Here is a 27,190-nt window from a genome sequence, read left to right as displayed (position 1 = left end):
AATATGTCCTGCCACTCCCTTCTGGCTTGCAGAGTTTCTGCTGAAAGATCAGCTGTTATCCTTATGGGGATTCCCTTGTATGTTATTTGTCATTCTTCTCTTGCTGCTTTTAATATTTTTTCTTTGTATTAAATTTTTGACAGTTTGATTAATATGTGTCTTGGCATGTTTCTCCTTCGATTTATCCTGTATGGTACTCTCTGCACTTCCTGGGCTTGATTGACTATTTCCTTTCCCATATTAGGGAAGATTTCAACTATAATCTCTTCAAATATTTTCTCAGTCCCTTTCTTTTTCTCTTCTTCTTCTGGGACCCCTATAATTTGAATGTTGGTGCATTTAATGTTGTCCCAGAGGTCTCTGAGACTGCCCTCAATTCTTTTTATTCTTTTTTCTTTATTCTGCTCTGCAATAGTTATTTCCACTATTTTATCTTCCAGGTCACTTATCCATTCTTCTGCCTCAGTTATTCTGGTATTGATTCCTTCTAGAGGATTTTTAATTCCATTTATTGTGTTGTTCATCATTGTTTGTTTACTCTTTAGTTCTTCTAGGTCCTTGTTAAACGTTTCTATTTCATTCTATTTCCAAGATTTTGGATCATCTTTACTCTCATTTCTCTGAATTCTTTTTCAGGTAGACTGCCTATTTCCTCTTCATTTGTTTGGTCTGGTAGGCATTCTTTACCTTGCTCCTTCATCTGCTGTGTGTTTCTCTGTCTTCTCATTTTGCTTAACTTACTGTGTTTGGGGCCTCCTTTTGCAGGCTGCAGGTTCGTAGTTCCCGTTGTTTTTGGTGTCTGCCCCCAGTGGCTAAAGTTTGTTCAGTGGGTTGTGTAGGCTTCCTGGTGGTGGGCACTAGAGCCTGTGTTTTGGTGGATGAGGCTGGATCTTGTCTTTCTCGTGGGCAGGTCCGCGTCTGGTGGTGTGTTTTGGGGTGTCTGTGACCTTATTATGATTTTAGCAGCCTCTCTGCTAATGGGTGGGGTTGTGTTCCTGTCTTGCTAGTTGTTTGGAATAGGGTGTCCAGCAGTGTAGCTTGCTGGTCTTTGAGTGGAGTTGGGTCTTAGCATTGACATGGAGATCTCTGGGAGATTTTTGCCGTTTGATATTATGTGGAGCTGGGGAATCTCTGGTGGACCAATGTCCTGAACTTGGCTCTCCCACCTCAGAGGCACAGGCCTGATACCCAGCCAGAGCACCAAGACCTTGTCATCCACATGGCTCAGAATAAAAGGGGGAAAAAAAGAAAGAAAGAAAGAAAAAAATAATAAATAAAATAGCATAAAGTTATTAAAATAAAAAATGAAAATATTAAAAAATTTAAAAAATATTAAAAAGTAATAAAGAAAAAGAAAGAAGAGAGCAACCAAACCTAAAAAACAAATCCACCAATGATAACAAGCGTTAAAGCTATAATTTAAAAAAAAAAAAAGGACAGACAGAACCCTAGGACAAATGGTAAAAGCAAGGCTATACAGACAAAATCACACACAGAAGCATACACATACACACTCACAAAAAGAGAAAAAGGAAACAAATATATATATGGTTGCTCCCTAAGTCCACCACCTCAATTTGGGATGACTCGTTGTCTATTCAGGTATTCCACAGATGCAGGGTACATAAAGTTGATTGCAGAGATTTAATCCGCTGCTCCTGAGGCTGCTGGGAGAGATTTCCCTTTCTCTTCTTTGTTCGCACAGCTCCCGGGGTTCAGCTTTGGATTTGGACCCGCGTCTGCATGTAGGTCACCTGAGAGCGTCTGTTCCCGTTCAGACAGGACGGGGTTAAAGGAGCAGCTGATTTGGGGGCTCTGGCTCATGCAGGCCGGGGGGAGGGAGGGGCTCGGATGCGGGGCGAGCCTGCGGCGGCAGAGGCCGGCGTGACGTTGCACGAGCCTGAGGCGCATCGTGCGTTCTCCCGGGGAAGTTGTCCCTGCATCACGGGACCCCGGCAGTGGCGGGCTGCACATGCTCCCGGGAGGTGAGGTGTAGAGAGTGACCTGTTCTTGCACACAGGCTTCTTGGTGGCGGCAGCAGCAGCCTTAGCGTCTCATGCCCATCTCTGGGGTCCGGGCTGGTAGCCGTGGCTCGCGCCCGTCTCTGGAGCTCCTTTAAGCGGCGCTGTGAATCCCCTCTCCTCGTGCACCAGGAAACAAAGAGGCAAGAAAAAGTTTCTCGTCTCCTCAGCAGCTCCAGACCTTTTCCCGGACTCCCTCCCGGCTAGCCATGGTGCATTAGCCCCTTCAGGTTGTGTTCATGCCGCCAACCCCAGTCCTCTCCCTGCGTTCCGGCCGAAGCCCAAGTCTCAGCTCCCAGCCCCCGCCTGCCCCAGCGGGTGAGCAGACAAGCCTCTCGTGCTGGTGAGTGCCGGTCGGCACCGATCCTCTGTGCGGGAATCTCTCTGCTTTGCCCTCCGCACCCCTGTTGCTGTGCTCTCCTCCGTGGCTCCGAAGATTTCCCCCTCCGCCACCCGCAGTCTCCGCCCGCGAAGGGGCTTCTAGTGTGTGGAAGCCTTTCCTCCCTCACAGCTCCCTCCCCCTGGTGCAGGTCCCGTCCCTATTCTTTTGTCTCTGTTTTTTCCTTTTTCTTTTGCCCTACCCAGGTACGTGGGGAGTTTCTTGTCTTTTGGGAGGTCTGAGGTCTCCTGCCAGCGTTTAGTAGGTGTTCTGTAGGAGTTGTTCCACGTGTAGCTGTATTTCTGATGTATTTGTGGGGAGGAAGGTGATCTCCATGTCTTACTCTTCTGCCATCTTGAAGCTCCTCCACATATGAGTATTATTATTATCTCCCTTTTTCAGATCTGGAAAAAGCTCAGAGAGGTTAAGTAACTTACCTAAAGCTACACAGAATGCCATTGGAGAGTTGAAATTCTAACCTGTCTATTTGGTTTCAAGATCCACACTCTTAGCAAGGCCTTGCTGCCTCCTAGGTAAACAGGCTGAGAAGGGCCATCACTTTAGCCATCAGTTTTCAGTTAAATCCCTTTGTCTATTCAGATTTCTACAGGTTCTAAATTCCTATAGGAAAGTACCTCTTAATGATGGTCTTTAAATATGTCAAGGCAAATTTGTTAAAAACCTGATTAATTCAGGAAATCTTACCAGGTCAAATCCATCATTTGTCTGATTTGACTGATTAGTTAATTTAAAACCACTGAGTCACTAGTCCACTGGGGCAACTATTCCATGGTTACCCTTAAGGGTACTCATTAAATACTGAATGAATAATTAAATATTTCAAATGAGTTTTTCTCTGATAGTGTGTAAGCTTCCCACAGCATTTAGCTGATTTTTTCCCCCTCCCTAGATATGAAATATTTGGTTCACAGTTTATATTATTTCTGTTCACTTCTTAAATTGATCTAGGTGAATAAGATAATTTCACATTTTCTGAGAACTTATGAAATGCTTGGCATTATAACTAATCAGTAAAGGTGACTAAATTCCTGGAGGTATAGTAGCTGAGAACTTAGTATTTGTGGGTCAACTCCTCCCTCCAATCCCCACCTGCTTAAACAAAATCCATGCATACTCAAAGAAATTATTTTTATTCTAAGAACTCACATTTGATTGTGTATTTTTCTCTAACCTCAGGCAGGCGTTTTCATCAACCCCGGAAACAGGCTTTCTTCCTCACTGCCATTTGGGTCCCAAAGTCATATCTAGGGATATTCTTAGCAACAGTAAATTCTATTTCTCTGGCTCCAGCTCCACTTTGCTGTTGTGGGATCTCTGGCCTCCTTAAAGCCATCTCCCTTTTATCTTCATAAATCTTGAGGGCTGACTCACATGTGTTCAGACAAATCTTTGAGCCTTGAGAGGGCGCTACTGCAGGTTGCTGGGTGAAGGTCCCTGTCCGCTCTCGTGGGGACCACTGGGTTCTCGTGCTGCTTTAGGCTGGCCTCCCCCAGGGGCCCACACAGACGCTGTGTTCCCCTGGAGTCCTCTCTCCTTTAGTTTTGTATGTTTTATAAAAGTCTGTATAGTTACTTTGTTTTGTTTATGTTTTTCAGTGTGTAACTCACACTACTTTGCACTTTGATATTTTTCAATCATTTGAGCAAAACAAACTTTTTCAGACCTTGCTCACTGTTACTCTTTTCCTTCAACCTTAGACACAAGTCTTCTGAGAAGCTTAGAACAAATCTAAGTGACAGAACTACATGCTGTTAGGACCAGTCTATACATACAATGTCAGAGTTCTTGTGGTTTTTTCAGGCCTGTCTGCCTCATCCTCTTATCCTCAGATCAGCTTCTTTCCCAAAAGGCACTTCAACCCAAATGTAAATATGCCCTATAAGTATGTAAATCATGTCCAGATACAGCTGAATATCAGAAATGAACACAACACATCTAACTATTCTATTTGCTCTTTCTTCGAAGCTCAAAACAGAATTTTCTTCCTAATGTCTGGCGAAGGTGAAGGTTAAGCAATGAGGCTATCATATTCATGTGGCAACTGCTGTAGAATAATTCTTTAATGGTTGCTGCTTGACTAGGTAAACAGTTTCTCTCAACCATTCCTTGCAACCTCTTTGAACCGAAGGGCTACGTTTACGCTAAGTTTACTGAAGAGCCACTGGAATGTCTTCCATGTACTGTAGATTATTGCTAATGAAACAAGAGACCATTATGCAGTGGTCAGAGGGCTTGCAGATGTAGGTAAGATTGCAGCAGTGAACAAAGCTAACTTAGCGATCCCTTAATGCAGCGGTTCCCAACATTTTTGATATCAGGCACGGGTTTCGTGGAAGACAATTTTTCAATGGAAGCGGGTGGGGGAATGGCTCAGGCGGTAATGCAAGCCATGGGGAGCAGCAGATGGCCCACCACTCACCTCTTGCTGTGCGGCCCGGTTCCTAGCAGGCTGTGGAATGGTACCACGGCCTAGGGGTTGGGGACCCCTGCCTTAGTGGAAAATTGAGGGGTCCGTAGCTGTACCAGCCAGATCAGCACATACACAAGTCAGTATGCATTTTCATTTCATACGTGTAACTTTAGGTTGTGGCTACCATACCTTTTTTTTTTTTTTTCAGCCACTAGAAATGTACATTTGAATGTTTAATGAGAAACAGATGGTGCCTGAAATCTCTAACTTACATTTAACAAAAACTGTTTTGGAAATGTTGCTCCTGTATACTTTTACTGCTTTAAACACAGCACCATTGTAACCTGTTTTGATGAATAATTGAAGAATTACTGTCCTACTCTAAGACAGCATTTCAAAGTGCATGTGTTAATCATATACTTGATTAAACATTTCCTTGCCTTTCTCTTCAGAGTGCCAATTGGCTTTTGAGTGGATAATTGTTGCAGTGAGAGCAGTGACATTGAAAACAACTATTGCCTGTTTGAATTACTTAAAGCACCACCATGAAGAGAAATACCTGTGATTTGCTTTCTCGGAGCAAAAGTGTAAGTACTTTTTGTTTTCATTTATTTTCTAAAACTGTGTACCCACAACTTTTTACTGTTTTCTTTTGGATTTTCATACTGTGCTTTCATATTGAGACTTGTGAGAAACCCTTGGTTAACTTTCAGTTCTCTGACTGTATGCAGCTTATTAACAAATGAAGACTTGTTTGTCTCCGTGGCCTGGTTGACATTTGATGGGAATTCTGTTTCAGCCAGTTTATATGCCTTACCGTTCATTTGTATATGCCTACTGGTATGATATTGGAAACCCTGATTTTTGGATGCAGGCAGAAAATATAAAAAGTTGAAACTGAGGAAATTTATGTCTTGAATATCAAACTTTCTGGGCAAGTTCAAAAGGATAAATTGAACTTACATTACTAGGTACTTCAGTCAATCACATTCTGCAAGTTCATGTACATGATGAATAATGTGAATACTTAATCAGTGGGTCATCACTTCCATGAGCTTTCTACCATGGCATGTGTCTTTAATCCTCTAATCTCCTCCTTTAAATTTTTTTTTTTTTTTTTTTTTTAGTGAAAGTCCTCAAGGCCCTGATGGAGATTGTCTTATTTCCACTCAGTGTTCTTAAGGTGCCAAAGTGGTGATCATTTCTAGATTTCTATTAGCTTATGAAAGAGAGCATAAGCAAATAGAGCAACTCAAAGAAAGCTACACAAGGCAGGGATGAAAGTAGACTGTTAATTTCCATCAGGCAAGCTCTAAGAACATGTCCCTTTGTTCATTTACCCAAGGGGAAAAAAGGCATCCAAACAGATGTAGTTATGACGTAGGAACATTCATTTGAAGGCATGAGAAAAACCACAAATGCAAACACATTTCTCTAGTACGGGAACACTTTGTGTTACAACCAGTGATTCTATGGTGATGGCCCAAGGCCATTTTTAATTCTTTCTATAGAATTAATTACCATCAAGCTTTTAAGGGTGAGCAATGCAGGAGTAATGGGGAGGGAAGTATAGTGCCCAGTAGGGTTTTTTAAAAAATGAGGATGTACCCAGAAGTGTGCCAGTTCTTGGACTGAGTACTGACTCTGTTTAATAACCAACCAAGGAAATTCAACAAATTCTGAGGGAATGTCCAGATTCATTTGTTTTACTTGTTGGTGTTTAATTGTATGGATTATTGTGTAAAATCAAGGGCCATGGCATGGAGCCTGGAATTCCTTCTATTATCATAGAGCTGCTCATTGTAGTGGGAGTTGACCTGCATACAAATTACCAAACTGCAAACACATCTTTCTGTTACTGAGCTTTTCTTATTATAAGTTAAATTTGAAAGCAAACCATACATATAATACTTCCTTCCTTTATTAAATTTCAGAAACATGTGATGTGAAAAATATGTATAAAGGTGAAAGGGAGAATATTTTGAATAATTAAAAATATATTATTAAACATTTCCCTGTTCTTGGAGGAAAATATTCCAAAGGCAAATGATTAACTGAGCTGTGACTTTAAGGACCTCTGAGTACTTCATGATGCTAGGAGATTTCCTATTTATATTTGCTTTATGCAAAAATTTTCATCTTGGTGGAAAGGCTCATGCTTCCCAGATTAAGAGAATCTGAGTTACACACACTTGTCCAAATGTAAACAGTAGAGCTCTCATTTCACTGCTTCTTAGCTTCTTGAAAATCCACTAGCATAAAGAAAGTGCTTCCACTTAATTAAATGACTCTAAGCATGAGATTACTGTTTATCCGAGAAAAGAGCCAGACTTTTTGCCTAGTGAGAAGTTGTCACTTTAGAGTTTTTAAATTTTATTTTGCACTGGTTTAAGAATGTCACCCCCACCCCTTAAGTCTTTGCCATAACAGAGTCCAAAATTGTACACTTAGAAGTAGATGTTTCCCGTTTTTGATGAGGAAGGTTTAAAGAATTAATTTGATTTAGAATCTGAGAACATTTTTCTTTGGCATTATGGCATTTGAAAATCCAAAGAGAATGTTCTAAGTGTTAAAATGGGCTCGGCTCCTCCCTGTGTGTCTCTATGTATCTTGCTTCTGTCATTGTGAAAACTTAAGGAACACGAAAGAGGAGGGAAAAAAAGACCATCTTTAGACAGTCACCTTATTTGTTCTTGAGCATTTAAAGCAGTGTTCATATTTTTCTCCTCTCATTCAAGACCTGGTGCAGTGTCCCTTTTAATGACAAATGCTCTGAATTCTTCCTTTATTTGGAAGGGATCCATGAAAAATTTTAACTATAAGAATATAAACAAACCACTTTTTACTTAAAGCAACAGTTTGCTGGTTTTGGAGGATAATTTGTAGTTGCAGTGGGTACAAAAGGGAGGAACTGGGCATATGGACAGTACCAAAGTAGGCATGGCCCCACTGGCTACCACAAGCAGAAGGTTCTCCCGTAACTTTTGTGGTATGAAGGCCTTACCTCTTTTTAAAGTTTTCAAGCCACCTTTTATTGGACTGGCATTTTATTTTTGCAGGTATAATTAAAGTTCTAACATGACAGCTGTGCGTTTTATACCTCTTGGGGTGCTTAAGACTATATTTTTTTCTGGGTGTTGGTTCTCTGTCCAAAAGTGCAGAGCTCAAACAGATTTCTCTCTGTGTTAACCTCAGGAAGTGTCTTTGCCATTTATGTAATCTGGGGACAATTCTTGCTGTTCTGACTTTTGCTTCAATGGGACTGAACAAGTGACATTTGCACAACAATTACAAAATCTAAAATTTTAGTGTAAAACTATTTTATCTCAAAATAGTGATTGGTAAAATGAGGTTTGGTGAGTTATTACTCTCCTATAAGCTTCATAGCTGGAAAATCCCATGTACAAGGGATGCTTTATTTTTATTTACTATTCTGAATCATAACGGATCAACTGATTTCTCTATTTAAAACTTGCTTTCTTCTGCCTCAATATGTTTTCATGAAGCCATTTAATTTGATCTAGAGCAGCATTTAGTTGTAAACATCTAGAATTTTTTTTTCCCTGCTACCTGCATAGCATAGCAATTTGGGACAGAGACAGAATGGTTAGCATAGAATACCCTTTCTGAGGCTGTTAGAAGATTTTATTAAAGCACTTGCAGCAACAACTCTGTTTTTAATTAAACAGTTTAATTTGCTACAGTGGTCAAGACTCTACCCCAGCCCTTTAGTGACCTGAGTTAAATCTGTTGACTCTTTTCAATCCATTGGTTCCAAAGGGAAAGGAGCCATTTACAGTGACCCCATCACCACATCTGTGACTCAAGCTTTCCTTGGCATTTGTCCAGTGAAATAGTAACATAGTATGACTCTTCCAAGGTTAAAAATTTAACTCTTGCAGCTTGTACTTCTGTTGAAAATAATTTTTAAAATAACAGATTTACTAGTCTTTGTATTCAGAATAATAATCATGATCTCCCAACATTAGGTTCTGGCATTTTTCAATATGGATATACTTTCACTGATCTAGCTTTTTATTGTCTACCCGGTATAAGGGAGCTGGTGTGATAAAGTACAGCAATCTCCAATGTAGGCTTTAAAAAGAAAATATTAGGAATTCTATTTATATTTACCTTTTACTGTCATCTGCTTTCAAAATCAGTATAGTTTAGAGATCACTGGTGCAGTGAAAATAGTTGTTGAGTTCAGAGATGTGGAATCAATCCCAAGATCCACTGGTGTTTAAAGATCTGACTGTTAGTAAATTACTTAATTTTTTTTGAACCTTAGTGTCTTTATCTGTAAGATAGAAAAATATCATAATGAAGGTGAAAACACCTATCACATAATAAGTTGCTTGATAAATTCTCTCTACTTTGAGGTTTGCAGATGCTTTTTTGTAGCTACAGAGCAGAGTGATAGTATCTGGCCCAGAAATGGATCAAATGGAAATGCCTGGAAATGAAGCAAGTTCTGCTCACTAAAGGGGTTCAAGTCTAGCTTCCAAGACCATTTAGTCAATATCTATATCATGTTAAAGATTCAGGCATAAGATGGGTGGTTAAACTATGTGAGAGTTCTGTTTTCTATCCGTTATGAGTTTCTTTGATTCTAGGTCCTGTTGTACCATTCATAAAACTGAATTGAAAATCAGTTCCCAGGTAAATATAAAATCAAAACATTGGGGCAAAAAGAGTATATTATCAGCTCAGGCTGCCATAACAAATTACTGCAGACTAGGTGGCTTAAATAAGAGAATTTTATTTTCTCACAGTTCTGGAGGCTGAAGTCCAAGATCAAGGTGCTGGCTGATTTGGCTCCTGGTGAGAGCTTTCTTCCTGGCCTTCTCACTGTGTCCTCATGTGGTAGATGAGAGAGAGCAAGCTCTCTGGTGTCTCTTCTTATAAGGGCACTAATCCCATTATAAGGACCCCAGCTCATGACCTCATCTAACCCTGATTACCTCACAAAGGCCCCACCTCCAATATAATTACATTGGGGGTTAGGATTTCAACATGTGAATTTTGGAGGACACAACTATTCAGTCCATAATAATGAGTCTGATAATTTTAAGGGTTGATATTAATAAGTGACTGTGATATTGGTGGCTGATATTCTGGAGTCCACATATTCTCCCAACTGGATAACACTGAAAACTATCCAGTTAACATGTTTCTCTTCATTTCCTATTTTCTAGATTTTATGTTATGGGAACTCAGTGATGATTTTTGAGGTTCCAATCAGCTCTCTTCATAAACCTCAGGGGCTAATTTTATTTTTACTTAAAATATTTTTCCTCCCTTTACTATTCCTATTTTGCTTATTTTATACTGTTTGTTCTTAACATCCAATCCAGTAACATAAGTCTCCAAAGTACTTTCTCCTGTCAGTGGGTTTACCAGTTGAGCTAACTTTTTAGAGGTTTGTAAATTTCAGACCTGATTATCTCTGAGCCACCCTAGTTCTCTCTGTCAATGCCACTGCTTTTATGCTAACCAGGAATGAGAAGTAAAGGTACAGACTAGGGGAGAGACACATAAAATTGTCTATACTGATAGTGTATTTTTAAATCAGGGGTTATTTCAAAATTTTTTTAAAGTACTTTTCCTTATAATATCTCTGTTGGTATTCTCTCAACTCATGAATTTTTATAGACCTTCCCGTCTAGAGAATGAACTGGATAAATTTTAATATTTCTTCATTAATCAACTCTCTTATGTATTGAATTCTAATGTATCTTGTAGTATTTTACATTAAATTCTCCATTTCTTAGTACCTTGTATCATTTTCTTCCTACCAGTTGGAGAGATTTACGATATCTTCTGCTCAATAGGATTTGTTGGTTTCTTGACGAAATTGCCCTCATTTGACTTAGGATTCTTTCGGATGCTCTATACTTGGATAAAATTTTCATTCACTAGATGCCTGTTAATTGTCGTTCCCTGTTCTTTTTTGATAGAATTGTTGTTTAGTATTTATTCAAAACTGGAAGCAAATCCTGGGCTGTTTGGAGGGCACAGAGTATCTGGGAAGTACTTAGCATTCTGAATTTAAAGCCCATCTAAATGGGCTTCCAGTTTTGAGACCAGGAGCTGTGAGCCCACCTGGTGAAGTATGCTCAGCAGGCTTCCTAGAATCTCCTCTTTTCACAAAAGACTTCAGATGTCCAAAATTTGTAAACCAAATTTATCTCTTTCTTAAAAAATAATGTTTTCTAGTTATACTTTTACATTGCTGAGTTTTGAGAAGCAACTGCTCTTTTAATGGCCCAGGCTGAGAAATTTGTGCCATTTCATTCCACTGGTGCCTACTTGGAGAGGGGAGACTGAAAAGAAATTTAGAAAAGATGATACATTTTGTTAGGGCACTTCAGAGGTATCTGCATTTGATTGTTCCTCACAATTACTCTGTAAGACTGCTTATTCTGGGGGCTTTATGGTTCAAGTAAAAATAATGGATCCCTTTCCAGACTGGCCTCCTTTCTCTGCTATATCCATCACCACCTAAGGTATGAGATTGACAGAATTGTAACAGCTTAGAATCCTGATGAAGTTAAGTATATAGAAACTGGATTTTTCACTGCTGGTGTCTCTTTAAGTCCAAAGAAGGTCAGAGGAGATACTATTGGTAAAGACGCTTTGAAACGTGCAAAGTACAAAGCAAAACTAAAATAATATTCTTGCTTGTGTCTTTGTTAGCAGTAAACTGAAATGAGAACTTGTAGTTTCAGAGGTTTTATTCCTTTGGTCATTACTCCTGCCTTCATGCTTCATGCTTCATGCTTGTGCTCTTTCTTTACAAAATTCGAAACATATTTATTGAATGGCTACTGTGTGTTAGGAACTGTGCTTGCTAGGCTCTGGGTATCCAATGGGGAGTAAGATACATATGGTCTCTACTCTTATAGAGCATATTTGACAACTAAATTTATAACTGTTATAATATTCTATTTATTATTTCATCCCCCAACCCCACCCTGACTGCCCAAGCCTGTCCCACTTTAATCTTTAATTCTTCCCAGGGATGCTGACGTCGCATCCCTCTTACACCTCTGTGTACTTGTTCTTTGCATCCTGGGTATCCTCTTTGGCAGGATATTTTAAACTGTGAATAATGTACCATGCTTGTCAATTACACTCATTGTTTCAGAAACATAGATTATTTTCAAGTGGTTAAAAAGAATTTTTCTCAGATAATCAACAATAGTGCAAGAATAGCCGAGTATAAATGAATGTGAGTATGGAGGAAAGGTCTGAAAGAGTAGGGGCTGATCAGCCACCATTTGCTCTGAAATCAATCACATGACAATTTTAGTGGCCATAGTCAATAATTACATTGTTGCCTTTGAAAAACACCTCCATTTTTTTTCCCCTGATATTGTGATGTGTTTGCTACTTCATTTTTGGACACTTTCGAGTTGGAGTTGAATTATGAATGATTATATCCAAGAAATAATTGCCTATACTGTACTTCACAATGTAAACATCAAAGATATGTAAAAATGGAGAGAAGTTTTGTTGAGTTGATGATAAATATTAAGGAATGACTCGTACAGATAGTATTGCTCCGTAACAAAGTGAAATTATGAAGAAAAGCATAATAATTTGGTGACGTTTTCTATTAATAGTATATTGCTCCAGAAAAAAATGTCTACTTATAAAGGCCACTTAGTTTTAATTAAAGCCAGTTTTCTTTTTCTTAAGTTAGAGTTAGATGTCATTTTTTATTATTAAAATGGCCACCTATAAGCAAGTATTTTGAAGGTTAAAAATGATGTCAGTTAAACTTACCAATGTGTTTACACAGTTTCCCAAGGTCAGTGCTTTCAAAGTCAGCCCAGGGATGGTCCTTAAGGTCCTGAGTTATAGTCCAGGTTTTGCCACTTTGTATCTATGTCCTGCTAGGGGAAGGAGGATGAGAAAACCATAAATCATTAGATTATTATCAAATGCTCTCAATATCTACTATGATTGTTTCAAGGGTAAAATGAGAAAACAGTATTGAAAGCACATTGCAAAGTAAAAATAAACAAAAAGCCAAACCAACCAAGCAAAAACACCCCCAAATAATGTTGTTTGGTACTCAGTTGTAACACATGCTTCTGTACCAAGTGATTTAAGTCTTAGGCATTTTTTAAAAATAGAATTGGTCCATTGATAAACAGATTAACAAAAAAACCTTCACTTTTATTGTTAGAAAAAGTCATTCTTGACAGTTCACACGTTCCCCTAAGTTGTGTATATTAAAAGCCTTAATGCCATGGCCAAGAATGGTTAATGGTTATGTTGTTAGAGCCCCTGACCTTGCTTCCTAGTTTCTTCTATTGCCTAGATTGGTCACACACCACACACATAGAATTTGGGGTACAGGTCCAGTACTAGCACAAGCACTGGGAATAAGACATTTAGCTTATAACTCTCTTATGGTCATATCTGTCCTCCCCGCAAACTCCTTACTATTATGGAAGCCTGGACTTCGGTGTTGGCAATAATGCTTCTGTGCTAGTGATTTGGCCATGTTTATAGTCCTCAGCCTCCTGAATTTAATTCAGTCAACAATATTTATTAAGCCCTCACCAACTATTAGACTGTACTACAGCAGTCATACCCCATGGAGCTGCATACCAAATGATACCCCAGAAGTTTGGATAATTAACAGTCTACCAATTCACTTCCAGATTGAGACTTAAGCTCTTCAGAGAATCTGGCTCACTGATCATTAAATACCAAATGTATTACAACTACTCAAACAATAATACCACAGTGCTACAATAAAAATCATCTTTTCCACAAACTCATTTAAAACAACAAGCTACAAGTTTTACAGGTCTTCATTTCTGCTTTGTACTTTAAAATATTAAATGCCCAACTTATGTTTTTCTAGAAGAGGCCATTACATAGCATTAATTTACCAGCAGGGTTGCATTTCAATATAAGATGAATCATACCAAGTGAGACCTAGATATTGCTCAGAAGCAATAGTCTCTGAAGGGATATTCAAAGATAAACAAGGGTGTTGAGGAAACCATGAGAAATCCCCAGAATGTACACATAGAAAGACATAAAAGATTCTTTTTCTGTTGTTGTTGAATTGCTCATGCAGGAATTCAGAAGATGTATTTCCTCACCCAATATAAATGAAATAATTGGCAAAGTAGTCAGAGAGGAGTATCTCCTCCAGTGGGTAGTGTTGTTATCTATTTAGAAAGCATTTGTATGTTCTGACTTCCCAAAACAGTGCTGAAAAACTTTTAAGGTGAGAAGGGAAAACTGAAAACACCCTCCCCATGCAAATGGAGTTAGATGTTGACAAAAGTGGCTTAGAATAGATATAAGTGAAAAAATTTCTGATAGAGTTTTCTAATGTTGGCACAGTCTTTTCTGAGGAGATTATGAGATGGTCTTATAACAATATCTTTCAAAGTTCTGATCAAGTCTTTATGTTTTTTAGACATATTGTTTGCATAAGCAAGGTCGGTTCTCAGCAGAGAGCATCCCCGTTCCACTAAAAATATTCGAAGGGACTGAATTATCAATGAATCCAGACAGTCACTAAACCCTATTACTTCAATTACTCCCAGAAGAATAACTTCTTAACTTCAGAACATTGAGGGGTTCTGGGTTGAACTATCCAACTTCTGGTTTAAGCTCAGAGATGTAGAATGTTGCAAAGAGTGTCAGTCCCACCCTGCCATCAAGTAAAAATCTAGACACACTACATATTCATGACTTTAAAAAAATCCATCAGAGAATTGAGGTTGTAGGACAACCAAGCAACCCCAAATCTGGAAAGAGACAGGCAGACACTTGTTAAGAAGAAGAGAAAGGATGCCGTCATTTGCTTACATCAGATGCTATGTAAAGCAGTAAGGAGAGTCAGAGAAAATTTTTAATGAATTGCTAAAGGTTGAGTGTGGGCTAGCATGAGAGTATGGACACACTGGCCGTTGCATATGCAGGGTTGTGGGGGAATCCTGTAGCAGACTTTTCCTCTACAAACCTCACCAGGTGCTCACAGGGAAGACTGGGGAGAACAGCAGCCACTATTGAAACCAGACCCATCTCCCCAGTGGAATTAAAGAGCTACTCTGTAAAGGGAAGAGCAGTAAGAACTTCTGACTTAGGGTACTGGGGGAAATCCATTGGTGAAGAAGGGAACAGGAAAATAAAGCTCTGTCTTCAGAGTGGGAGGTAAGAATATGTGCTAGGACCAGCACTACAGTTGGAGGAGGAGCAGAAGCACTTGTGATGACCTCATCCCTGAGCCCCGGGAGCACAGTGCCTACCTAAGACTGAGGCTTAATCAGAACATCAAGGAACACTCTTCTTCCCTGATCTCCCATCAACATCCTAACAAGCATTGAGTGAAAATAACAGTGGAATAGGCTGCAAGAGCTTCCAGAGACAGATTCTCTGGGGGCCCAGCACAAAAGAGAGACCCAAAACTAAGGATGGAGCAGATATTAAGAAAACAACCACTGGAAAGCCATTCCATAATCCAGGGTTCCCCAACCCCCAGGTTGGTCCAACAGCCTGTTTGGAGCCAGGCCACACAGCAAGAGGTGAATGGTGGATGAGCGAGTGAAGCTTCTTCTGCCGCTCCCCATCACTCGCATTACTGCCTGAACCATCGATTGCATTACTGCCTGAATCATCACCCCCGCCCCCATCTGCAGAAAAATTGTCCTCCACGAAACTGGCTCCTGGTGCCAGAAAGGTTGGGGACGGCTGCCATAACCTATGCACGTGGTGTTATTAGAGAAATTTGATGCCTGTGGTGCACTGAGGTTAATCATAAGAACAAAACCCCTCAAATCTAGTCCCGTTCCTGACTAGATTAATTCAAATTTCCATGCAAAAGGCCTAGCAGAAGGAAAACTGTGCTCATCTTTAAGCATAAAAATTTATTCACCTCAGTATCCACTGTTCAACACAAGATATCCAATTTTCAGTAAAAAAAATATTAGGCAAATAGAAAGACAAGAGAAAATACTTCAAAAGGACAAAATAATATACAGAAGCATCCCAGATATGGCACAAATGTTAAAATTATCAGACTAGGAATTTAAATATGATTAGTATGTTAAAGTTTCTAATGGAAAAGATTGACAACATGTAAGATCAAATAGATAATTTCAGCAGAGAGACGGAAACTATAAGAATCAAATGAAATGCTAGAAATAAAAAACACAGTAACAAAGATGAAGAGTGTCTTTGGGCCTATTAGTAGGCTTGACACAGCCAAGGACAGAATCAGTGAAATTGAAGATAAGTCAGTAGAAATTACTCAAACTCGAATACAAAAAGGAAAGAAAACGTAGAAGAAAGAGAACGTAACAGATCATCCAAGAGCTATAAGTGGTATAGCATATGCATAATTGAAATCACAGAAGGAAAAGAAAGAGAAATTGAGGTAGAAGAAATGTTTGAAGAAATAATGACTGAAAAGTTTTCAAAATTAATGACACACACCAAGTCAGACTCTAAAGCTCAGAGTACACCAAGCAAGATACATACCAAAGTACACACACACACACACACACACTCACACTCACAGAAGCATATCATATTCAAATGACTGAAATCAAGACACAAAGAGAACATCTGAATGTAGAGAAAGAAGACAAATTACATACAGAGGAACAAGGATGAGAATTACAGTAAACTTATCCTCAGAAACTATGCAGGAAAGGAGCCATAGGAGTGGCATCTTTAAGACACTGAGACAAAACTGTTAACCTAGAATTCTATACCCAGTAAGAATATATTTAAAATATGCAGTAAAAATACTTTATTGGAGTGAACTATTCCACTTTCCTATCCTTTTTTTGTGTCCCCCAAATAACATGCACATATGCTCTCATGATTTTTGCTTTCCTTCAAGTCTGAGAGGCTGAAGATATTCCTCCTGTTCAGGACCAACACCTCCAGCTCCTCAGAGTACTTAGTCAATTACCTCCTCCCTCCTACATACTCAACTGCAGTTTTGCTCATCTCTTTTCTATCTCTCCTTTTGGCCTTGGTAAATGAATTAGATCTTCAATTTGCTTTTGACACTGCTGCCCATGTGTACTTCTTTGGACAATTCCTCTTCTCTTCCTGATATTTATTTAAATATTTCCTTTCAGGTCTGTATGCCCCTTAAACAATGCTGTTCCCCAAGATCCTGTCTTTGGCCCACAAGATATTCTAAGATAATCTTACCTCCTTTCCAGTCTTTATCTGTTTTCTGTTTGTGTCTAAATCTCCATGTCCATTTCAGATTTCTAGTTTTAGTTTCAGAATTTTATTCAGTTGCAGGTTGGACATTCATTATCTCCACACATTTCCCAAGCTAGATTCATGCACTATTCTTTCTCCTCTCTAAACATGCTTCTGCTTTTCTATTCTCTACTGCATTTGCTGCCCCAGGCATCAAGCCAATGGCCTAAACCAAAGCCCTGGGAACCTTCCTCAGCTCCTTGCTCATTATCCCTCCCAACATCTAAACAAGCAACAAATGTTACTGCAGTTATCTGAGTCTTCCTCATTCCGACTGTACTTCCTACTCTGCCAATGACTTGGGAATCACTTTATTTTTCCTTACCATGCTGGGTGTCATTAAAGTATATACCAAAGTAGAGAGGACCAATAAAATTATGTATGTGTTGTATATGTAAGCTAGTAACATTTGTTTCTTTATCCATTTCTGTTGCAGATCTTACTTTTTCCTATTAGCAGTGTACTGTCTTGTTTTGAATCTATATCTTTTCACAATTGCTTTTGATTAGAATTTAAACTAGTTCTTAAAGGCTAAATCTGCAACAAAGTAGAAGCTGACTTTATAAGTGTATGTGTGTGAGTGTAATTTCTATTACAGCCATCATTCATAATTCATTATTTTTTTAAGAATAATTATAGTAAAGGCTGATCATGCATATATGATTTTGTATATAAACGGATTGGATGAATGTTAGATTTTTATACTAGATATCAAGTGGAATTAAGATCTAATATGTGTGCTAACATGACTAATAATAATAATCACTTATAATTGTAAAATACAATTGTTTCATATACCATCCCAACATTTTCTTGTTCTTTTCATCACAAAAACTTGCAGGTAGGACACGTAGTTATTTTTATCCTCATTTTACAGAGATTCGAAATGAACCTTAGTCAGATTAAGTGAGTTAGTATGCCCACACAGCTAGTAATGGAGAAGCCTAGATGTACTTCCAGATCATTTGATTCCAAATTCCTTCCTCTGGTCACTATACCACTGAGCCTCACATATGTAACTGTGTGACTGCAGGCATCAGTTATATGCTAATGCACTTTTACACCATGTGTTTACTAAAAATAAATTGTAACATACCAATTAATTCTGCTGTTTATAGATTGGACAACGGTGTTATATGGTAAACGGTAAACTCCAGATGTTTTTGCATTCTGTAGTGTGACAGAAAATGGAGGAGATTTTTGTTTAGGGAGACGTTTTAATTGTGAATGGAGGCCCCCAGCCTTGTTGGAAAGAGAGGTTACATCCTAAGAAAGATAAACCCTTTTGTATAATAAAGTGCTAGAATTTTTTAACGTGCCCGTGGCTGTTCAAGGGAGATACAGTTGGGGGAAAGGCAGTGTTCTGGAGGACTCTGGGAAGTGAAAAGGTGAGAGAAAGCCCTTGCAGGGAAGGAGGCACATGGCAGCAGGTGGGGACTTACAAATGGTTCCCACAGCAGAGATGGCCTGGTTAAAGCCCCTTTAGGAGTACTGAGTTGACGGGTTTTAAAGATTTTGTTTGTTTTATTTATTTTTTCCCTCAAACCTTTCTTTAAGCCTGTAATTACAACATCATTGTAACAATTTTGCCCCAGGGTGTGAGGAGGAAGAAGGCTATATTCACACTTGAGAGGAGGGAAGAAAAGAGCAGGGAGGAAGCAGTGATGGTACATTAACTGGGACAACTGTTCAGAGGGAGTTGTGACAAATACCACCTTGGTACATGCAAGTTCCTCTCCCTTGGGTATTGCCCAGAAATGGTGGGAAGGCCTCTGATTGTCACATGGTTATCTGGCAAGAACGTTTTGTTCATTGTTTGTCCACAGAAGTCTGAATACCTGGGGGCAAATACTTTGTGTATCTATCTGTGTGCATGTATGCACACACACACACACCTGTGTGTATACTGCTACTGGAGTTTTTGGCATAGGCTATGCTATTTCAAATTACCTTATAATATACTTTTGTAATACAATATTTTGTAACAAAAATGTATTGAGCGCTACCAAATACCATCATGTTATATATGTTTACTCATTTTAGTTAATCCTCAAAACTATTCTGTGAGTACCATTTTTATCCCTATTTGATGGACAAACTGAGGTACAAAAATGAGCTAGGACTTAACGCTTAAAATACCTACAGTATAAATATTTGAAATAATGGCATAGAATAAGAGGAAAATGCCAAAAATTTTATGTAGGTTTTAACAATAAAACTGAATAGTCAAGTTATTTTAAAATATTAAAGTTTTTATATGCATACATCTTGATCAAAAGTAAATTTTAGACTTGTTGTCTGGGTATAGGGAGGGAAAGTATTAAGTTATTCAGTTTCTTTCTTATAACTGTAAATAGATTGTAAGATGGTACCTATGCAAATGGCAGTTTCTCTTAGATAATTGGCCATGTGGGCCATATGACCTTTTGAACATGTTTTTCCAAATGCTTCATTCTAATTAGAGCATGGTCTTTCAGATTTGAGTGAATTCGTCTAAGTGGCTAGATAGGTTTTCATCCTTCCTGGAAAAGAGCTTTATAAAGCACATGTGAGCTTTGGAATAGCAAGAGCTTTTATTCAAATCACTCCTTGCATGAGTTAACCCTTTCTTCTACCTCAGATCAGCATAGTCTTCATCAATGTCCCGTCTCTGCAAAAGATATTTCTCTTTACATATCCTGCACAAGATAATTTCAGGAATCAGCTGAATCTTCTTAGACATATATAGGGTTTTTTGGTTTTGTTTCTTGCTCTAAAAGCAATTGCTCTCTCCTTGTATTTGCAAAGGAGTAAACAAGTTTGGTTTGTGTACATTATTTTTTTTAATTTTATTGAAGTATAGTTGATTTACAATGTGTTAATTTCTGGTATACAGCAATGTGATTCAGTTTTATATACATATACATATATATATATATATATATATATATATATATATATATATACACACACACATACACTTTTTCATATTCTTTTCCATGATGGTTTAACACAGGATATTGATATTAACACAGGATATTCCCTGTGCTATACAGTAGAATCTTATTGTTTATCTATCCTATATATACTAGTTTGCATCTGCTAGTCCCAAACTCCCAATCCTATCCTCCCCCTTGTCAACCACAAGTCTGTTCTCTACATCTATGAGTCTGTTTCTGTTTCATCATTTGTGTCATCTTTTAGATTCCACATATAAGTGATATCACATGTACTTGTCTTTCTCTTTCTGACTTAGTTCGCTTAGTATGATAATCTCTAGGTCCATCCTGTGTACATTACTCTTGCTTAATCTTTCCATCCAGCTGATGCACACCACGAATGCCAATGTGTCGAGTCCATCTTTGATAGATGGACTCTCCTTTGTTCCAAATTCCACTATAGTTTAGTTTCTGAAGGCAGCACAATTTTGCAGCATCTATAAAATAGTTTATTTCCGTAATCATGACCCTGAAATATGTTGCCAGGTACATATTTTGATCCCCAAACTTGAAAATATTTTCATGATTAGATTGTTGTGCTTTCTATCTTGCATGGCTTTCTGTTTTCACTTGAGCTTTCCTAGTTTTATCCTCCTCTTTAAAATTAAATTACTGAATGCTTTATTTATTTCCATTACTGAATACAAAAAAATTAAAGAGTCAGATGAATGTATTCTTCAGAATTGTATAAACAGTTCATTGTAATTTAGTAAGAAGTTCTCATCTGTTATTTCATCTATGTCATTATATATCATCTATGTCATCATCTGTTTCTCTCCATAGTTTTTCTGAAGCATTTTCATTCTCTTATCAAGTGCTCTCTTTTGTGTGTGTACAGAGACCTCATTGGGATAATTGCTATACAAAAAATTCATATGATGCTTTTCAATTTACAAAGTGATTTTACAAACAGTACCTTATTTGAGACTCATAATAACCTTGTAAATTAGGCTGTGTTATTATCTTTTTTTTTTTTTTTTGCAGATAAGAAACCACTTTTATCAGGAATTGGGAAGGCATTTGCAATGAAGACTTTTAAATCCAAACCCTGAGATGTGTTTACTTTTCTTCCCTCTTTTTTGATTTGTTCCCTTCTCTTAATCCTTAAATTATGCTGACCAGTGTTCAAAGATCAGCCTATCAATTACTAGCTGTTACTGAGCTATAGTTGAGCCTTAGTTGTCTCATCCAAAAATAATATAGATTAGAAAAACTACATCATACGCTTGTTATGAAAACTAAACAGATAAGGCATGTTAAGATGTCTAGCACAGCACCATACCATATATAATAGTTGCATAATAAATACTAGATTTCCTTTCCCCTCACTGCTACTTAAACTTTCTTTCTTCTGAAATTTAAAAATTTTTACCAAGTCACCCAGACTAGACTCAGAAAAATCATGATCAGTATAATTTATAAGGTAAAAATGCAGCAGAAAAGAAAGAAAAAACCTGAAAATAGAGTGGAAACTGTGACCTGTTTTCTGTGAAACAAATGTGAAATTGAGTTTTAGTCTTTCAGGTAGGATAGTGCAAACTAAAAATAATTTGCATGTCCACAAAGAATTAGTGAAATAAAATTGTGTTAAAATCCAGAGGAATGGAAGTTAATGAAATAGGTTATTTTATTCTTGTTACTGTAGTCTCTCAATTTCTTTAGAATCTGTCTCTGCAGTAATGAAGGGGAACAAAGGGATGGATGATAACAACATAACTTATTTGGATTTGGAATGTGTTTTACTTGTCTCTCTCTCAGCATGGGTATGTCTGATCTCATGGGGACTTAATGAAAACAATATATTTTTGTTAACTGACTGGTGGATTAATGAATAAATTTTAAAAAATGGAGTTAGAAAACTGGCCCATTTCTTCATGTCTTGCTTTAACTCAGCTTTTCCCTTTCTCCGTTCTACAGTAGCAATGAATTCTATCACATAGATAGACTCAGAAACTAACCCCAGCCAAGAATCCCTGTGTTCTTTGTGAGGGAAAAGGATTTAGGATGGTAACTGAATGTTTCAGTTGAAAAAAATTTAGCTAATTAATTTGAGATTTTTTTCCTAAATATTGTATAAACCTATGATGAAATTGAATAATAAGCAGTGGAGGTATGCCTTTTATGTTGTTACAAGGTAATTGATCTTTTCCTTTACAGCTTCCTCATTTTTGTATTTTGCTTAACAAGGCTTTTCTACTCCAAGATTATGGATAATTTCACCCATGTTTTCTAACATTCTTATGGTTTTCTTTTTTCCCCTAAACTTGACAAACAAATTCATTTCCTTTCAATTGCATTAGATGCTGAAATGATAGCTGTTTGAAACAGTTTTTAAAGATTAATAATCCTCCATGGTGAGCTGTCTTACACGTATTGTGATTTGTTATCGTACAGAAGAGGGAAAGAAGGCATATTCCATAGTAATAACAAGTACGACAATAAAAGCTATATGGAGTGAACTGAGAAAATGTATCATTCTTTTTTCTTCTTTTCAGTCATCATGTTGCATGAGGTACAGCCATATTAGTGAATAAGTACTAACACATAAATATACATATATACATACAAACGGTGGAGTGGACTGCCTATTCAGGAAGGGTTCCCAGAAGAATGGGTGGCATGAAGAGACCCATAATGTCTTGTGAGAGAGAGTGGAGCCTAAGGGGGAACTTTGGTTAGAAAAGAGCCAATGGATTATCTCTAGTGAGAGATCAGAAAAGACAGGAATGATAGAGTTGGAAAAAGTGAGTCATCAAATTCTTCCTCCTGTAGATACCATGCCAAGCAGAAATTCTGCCCCAAACCCCCAGCCAGGATAACACTCTTCTTCACAAGCTTTTACTTTTAACTCTGGTAAATCTTGGTTAGATCTTTTGAGTTCTTGGTTAGTCTTTTGTGTGTGACTCTGCCCACACCTTACTTCAGTCACTGCCAGTCAACCTGGAGGTAGGCAGGGTGGTTTGCAACTTGAAATCTAGAAAATCTAGGTCCCAGGGCTTTGGCCCCAATAGAACAAACTTCTGTGGTATGAATCCTGTGCACTATTCAGTGACAACAACTGGGTTGTGGCCCTGAGTTCTGTCAAATAGCTTATGTCCTCCTACAATTTCTTACGAATCCCAGCAGAGTCTAAGTGAGCCAACATTTTCATCACATCTTCCTTGACTATAAGTTACCGTTGACTAAATCATCTTGTGAATGTGTTTTCATTTTTTAACATTTAGCATTTTGTCCTCTCTATAATCAAGGTATTTATCAATGCATGTAAGGAGTGACATAGACACTCAGCCATATATTTTTTTCTAAACTGGTATCCCCGTATTTTTGCACCATTTACTGAATAATCTGTCTGTTTAATGGAAGTGGAAGTTTTTTGAATAGAAGGAGAAAAGAAAAATGATTTTCAGATTTCATTAGATTTTCTGGTTTTGCCATATAAGGGAGGTTACACTCAGCCTCCTGAAAAATTCCATTTTAAAATGATGTTTAAGTGCTAACCCGTGTCTCTTGGTGATCTGCCTCTTACTTGTAAATAAAGGATTTCTTTTGAACATTTTGTTCTTTTGAACATTTAGTATTATTTTTTACTTGATGTTTAGTATTATTATTTTTTGTAATTTAGGAATAAATTTATTGTTGATACCTCTTAACTCATTGCTTGATTCATCTCCATGTTGAGTTTGGGAAGAAGTATTTTTATTAAATGATAATTTTCTTTAAAAATGAAGTACTACAAATGAGAAGAATAATAGGAGACACTGGAGAATAAATGGTTATTTGGAAACTAATGGGTATTAAAGACAGCTTTGAGGCATTTTGAGGTTAATATAATTAAATGATACATTCATTTCTAGGAAATCCTTCCTCAGCCAATAGATGAGGCTCTACCAGGTGGCTGCTGATAGATGGCTTTCCTCTCCAATACCTTCTCCTCTGCATTATGCCCAGATATCTATCAAGGTAGTGCAGGTGCTCTGGGGCCCATCTTCCCTTCTTCTTTCCTGTGTTCAGTGTCAGTGTTCTCTTCCCCAATCTTACCCCTCTCCTGCTTATCTCAAGGCTGGGGAGGACATGAGAAATAGCTCCTCCTTAAAATAATTGTAAGAAATAAGCTTATAGTCTTGCTTACTAAGGACATACAACACCCAGTAGAGGAGGTATCTTTTCAGAGTCTCAATATGGTCAGTTACTTTGCATTTCCATCCCTTGTCATCCCTTTCCAGCGCCCTGCTACAGCTGAAGTGCTTCCCTGAAGTGAGGAGAACAATTATTATAATCATCAGAAGAGAATAGATATAGTGTAATTTAGGATCACTCAGTTCTTTGTCCATCTGCTTTTTCTGTCTATAGAATCAGACCCACATGTGCTTCTGCACTTGGGTAAATATAAAGATGGATTTCCTATTAGAAAGAGCAAAGAATTCCAGAAAAGTCTACTCAAGATACCAAGTTTCTCAGAGGAAATGAATGATTTCTAACCCTGCCCAGTGAGAAAATAAGTAGAAGTAGGCTCAAGAAATTTCTCAAGAGGTAAAGATATAGAGTAATAAATAGGCAAGACAAGAGGGATAGAAATAGAAGGAATGGGGAGAATGATGATGGAAAGGAGAAGTAAGCACACTTAGATATTTTATAAAACTGAAAAAAAAGCAGTTGATGAAACAATATAACTAGCCCAGGGTTTATCCCAGACTTTGAATTAAAAAGAGATGCCTAAGCCCATCTTTTTCCTTCTTCCTACCTCTTTTTCCTTCTTTCAAAATGACCTTGAATTTCAGTTTGGTAGGTTTTGGTGCAGCTCTTATTTGATAACAACACATTGTGTTTTTCAATTTAATTAGATTGTTTAAAAAACAGATAACTGAAAACCATCTGTTTGTGTTTCTGTGTAATTTGTTCTCAGGACAGGGACTAAGAAAAAATCATTGAAAATCCTGCTAGGAAAGTCTCTCATTAATTTAAGGAGTTCTACCAACTCAGTCTGTAGTACCAGGTGAAAAGGGTTCCAAGCGTGGAGATTTCTGGGAGAAGCAGAAAATTAATTTCTTCCTTTGCCCTTTGTGGTTGGGTGGCATTGTTTTTATTCTCCTGGCAGTGTCTCTCACAATGTAATGTGCATTTGGATCATCTGGAAAAATGCATATTATTAAAGTTTACCCCATTTTACCCCATTTAAAGTTTACTGACCAGTTTACTTTGGTCAGTCTGTCTGGGAAGGTCAGGAACCTCCATAGTTAAACAATTCTCCAGAAGATTTGGATGTAGTCCAAGGACCACAGTTGGATGAACATTCCTTCTTAGGATGATAAATCTGTATTGTATTTTGGGAAGGCAAATTCAGGACAGGTATTCTGCAGCTCAACTATTACTACGAAGAACTAAATAAAAAATACACACACACACACACAATCCCCAGAACAACTCAAATAGCATCCAACAATGGATTTTAAAAAGGTCCTTAGAGATATAATAGAATATGATCAAACTCAGCTACTGAGACAAATAGGCCAACTCTATGTTGATGTGGAGGAGTAATGGAAAACCTTTCAAAGGATCATAGTTAATTGCAGTTATTGACACCAAGCCTTGGGTTCTGGAAAGTATTATCAGTTTTACACAGTGCTAATCTGCCATATGTGGGACATGCTGAGTAAATCTATTTTGTTGAAGTCCCTTTTGTAATACTGTGCTGTATTTTGTTGGGTATATGTTCTATTTTTTGGTTTTAACTTAAGGTTTTAACTTAAAAATATTCTCCCCTGCACTTTTTCCCCTTAACATTCTAAAGGACATAATACAGCTTTTCACTTGTTAATGGTAGAAGACTGGGAGGATTTACTCATTAGAAAATGGTGGTGGGTTCAGCAGGCTGGATCTTTCTCAAGGACATGGATTCTATCACTAAAGATGGATGTGATTTCTGGATGACCATTAGACCTCATTGTGCCTCAGTGTTCTCCTGTGTGAATTGGGGGCAGGGCGTAGTGGATGATTTCTGTGGTCCTCTCTAACAATAAATAAAATAATGTGCTAAGCACTTTCATCTGTTCTCTCATGTGAACCTCACTAAACCCTTCATCTCTAGTCAGGAAGATTGTCATTAGAGATAAATTAAAAAGAAGATAGATTTAACAGTACCTGAGTTCACTCGCAGGTGGTAGTGATGAATTCTAACCCATATCTTTTCACTGGCTAGGGTTGGGTTGTGAGTGTTCTTATTTGTGATTTCTTTGTCCTGGGCTATCTGTTAGTAATTGACTTGGAGTGGAGTGTAGGACTGTGAAGGGGAGGGGAGAAGGAGCTACGTTTCAATCGTAAGACTGCTGCAAGTTTGCCCAGATAAGGAAAATTATTGTTGGGCTGCTTCAACTATGGAATCAAGAAAATTACTGCTATTTGTGCCTCTTGCCATTAGGTGGGGCAGTTGAAGAGTGGGAAAATAGCATTTTCAAGGGAAGTGATTTGTACTCAATGTTTTTCTCTGAAAGTAAGTGGTAAATTATATCTTCCTTTTATAGAGTCCAAACTCTAAAAGTGGCCAGACTCTTAGTTTCTTTTAAAATTCTATCAGCGAGGAAGAAGGGGCATATGGGTGATAAAGTTAATGTAATGTAATACTCAGGTTTTAATTTTAATATAAAACTCCCATTTAGGATTCAAAAGCCAAAATGGAGTCTGAAGTCAACTTATATATTATACTTTCCCAGAAAAGTAAGTAAAGTGTGTGAGGTTGGGAGAGCAAAATAACAAGTTTATGAAAGTCCAGAAAGAGGAAAGGAGCCATGGCAGTTACTGCAGCCCTCTTCTCAATGCCTATTGATTTCCTTTAGCATCCTGGCTACTTAACTGTTTCCCTCTCCTTCCACTTTCTTTTTGGAAAAGTCCATGCCAATTAATTTACCTGACACTTAATGGATAATTCATTAAGAAAACCTTTTGTGCCAAGCACATCATGATGAATTTTGACTGCTAGTGCTACTTGGGCTCTGCTTTGAAGTGTTTTTATTGACCCACTTATAGATTTAAGTTGTTTGCATAGAACTTAAAAAATAACTTAGGAAAATTTCAAACCAGCTCTTTAAAGAATAGTGACTTTATACTTACACTTGTCAATATCTAC

The 27,190-nt window shown here is 37.8% G+C and overlaps 1 protein-coding gene across 1 annotated transcript in view; it reads left to right on the top strand.

Annotated features, from left to right (window-relative positions):
- LOC308616895 (3',5'-cyclic-AMP phosphodiesterase 4D-like) overlaps positions 1–27,190 on the top strand; it is an 861,608-nt gene that overhangs the window by 366,180 nt on the left and 468,238 nt on the right. The window contains exon 2 of the mRNA XM_081233392.1: positions 5,284–5,418. Coding sequence (XP_081089518.1) covers positions 5,377–5,418 — 42 coding nt within the window. The 5' untranslated portion in view covers positions 5,284–5,376. The remainder of the gene's footprint in view (positions 1–5,283; positions 5,419–27,190) is intronic.

The sequence above is a fragment of the Mesoplodon bidens genome (assembly GCF_964165515.1).
Source record: "Mesoplodon bidens genome assembly, chromosome: 4".
Classification (NCBI taxonomy): Eukaryota; Metazoa; Chordata; class Mammalia; order Artiodactyla; family Ziphiidae; genus Mesoplodon; species Mesoplodon bidens.
This window is presented reverse-complemented; position numbering and strand designations above follow the sequence as displayed.